The sequence below is a fragment of the Myotis davidii genome, unplaced genomic scaffold (assembly GCF_000327345.1).
Source record: "Myotis davidii unplaced genomic scaffold, ASM32734v1 scaffold15094, whole genome shotgun sequence".
Taxonomy (NCBI): domain Eukaryota; kingdom Metazoa; phylum Chordata; class Mammalia; order Chiroptera; family Vespertilionidae; genus Myotis; species Myotis davidii.
Window position 1 is genome coordinate 1 of NW_006285662.1, and position 1166 is coordinate 1166.

General features: G+C 61.2%; 1 protein-coding gene across 1 annotated transcript; it reads right to left on the bottom strand.

Annotated features, from left to right (window-relative positions):
- Window positions 1–203: 203 nt before the first annotated feature.
- Window positions 204–747, bottom strand: LOC107181943 (immunoglobulin omega chain-like). The gene is made up of 2 exons (XM_015559259.1): window positions 658–747; window positions 204–556 (listed from the first exon to the last, which is right to left on the bottom strand). Exons 1-2 carry the CDS (start codon window positions 701–703, stop codon window positions 204–206), a joined length of 399 nt encoding a protein of 132 aa, XP_015414745.1. The 5' UTR covers window positions 704–747.
- Window positions 748–1166: the final 419 nt, after the last annotated feature.

Here is a 1166-nt window from a genome sequence, read left to right on the forward strand (position 1 = left end):
TGCAGACACAGGCTGTGAGCTGATAGGAAACATTCGCTGGTCTCAGTCCCTGGCTCCAGGACAGGCTCCTGAACCCTTGTCACTGCCTGGGGGACGGGCAGACCTTTTGCTGATGAGGGGACGCTGGGGGGGCTCCTGTGATTGACACCCTAAGTGCAGGCAGCCCTCACCTCTGAGACCTGGGTTTTGGTCTCACTTCCTCGTCATCTGAGACACTGTGCATAATGATAGTCGCTCCCGCTGCCATGGTCTGTACCACAGTAATAGTCGGCCTCGTCCTCAGGCTCCAGCCCAGAAATGAGCAGAAACCCCACATTGGCCGAGGCGTCTTTGGATCCAGAGAAGCGGTTGGGGACCCCGGAACCCTGCTTCTTCTCTGAGTCGGATTTAAAATTCAGGAGATACCGTGGTGGACTCCCAGGCTTCTGCTGGAACCAGTTTATCCAGTAATCACCAACACTGAAGCCACTGCTCAGGGTGCAGATGAGTGTGGCTGAGGCTTCAGGAGATGCAGAGAGGGAGGGCGGCTGAGTCAGCACAGGCTGGGAGAGGGACCCTGCAGACACAGACACTTGTCAGTGATGGGCAGGGACCAGGGGACGTTTCCCAGGAGCCTGAGCAGGAAGGGAAGAAGCCGGGTCCCAGGCCTGTCCCTACCTGTGCAGTGAGAGAGGAGCGCGAGGAGCAGAGGAGTCCAGGCCATGGTGCTCACAGCCCTGAGCCCACAGTGGGGCTGGGCTGCCCAGGCCTCCTTTTCTCCCCCACCCTCCTCCAGGGGAGGGGCTGCCATGCAAATGGGAGTCCCTCCAGGGACTGCCCAGCCCCTCCCTGGGCCCTGGGGCTGGAGCTCAGCTCACACCCCAGACTGAGGGGCAGGGAGGTGGGCTCAACCCTTGGGGGCCCTGGGCGGAAGCACCTGCTGAGACAGCACATCACTGAGCACAGGGCCCAGCCACAGGCCCAGGCTCCTATTAGTTAAGGTCCTTAATGTGCAGCTGCATTGGGACCACAGGGCGGTACCACAGCGCACCCTGCTTGTGGCAGCACACACCTGCCCTTGGCCCAAAGCCCTGAGAGCCCAGCTGTACCTGCAGCTCAGAGGGGACTGTCTCTGGCCACACATCCTGGCCTGGTCCCAGGTCCTGTGACTCTGATGCCCTGGAGCC

Excerpts from the sequence above, each read along its gene's own strand:
- LOC107181943 (XM_015559259.1), bottom strand. The coding sequence starts at position 703 with ATGGCCTGGACTCCTCTGCTCCTCGCGCTCCTCTCTCACTGCACAG. Across the intron at positions 557-657 it reads GCTCCTCTCTCACTGCACAG|GGTCCCTCTCCCAGCCTGTG; the intron begins GTAGGGACAGGC and ends CTGTGTCTGCAG.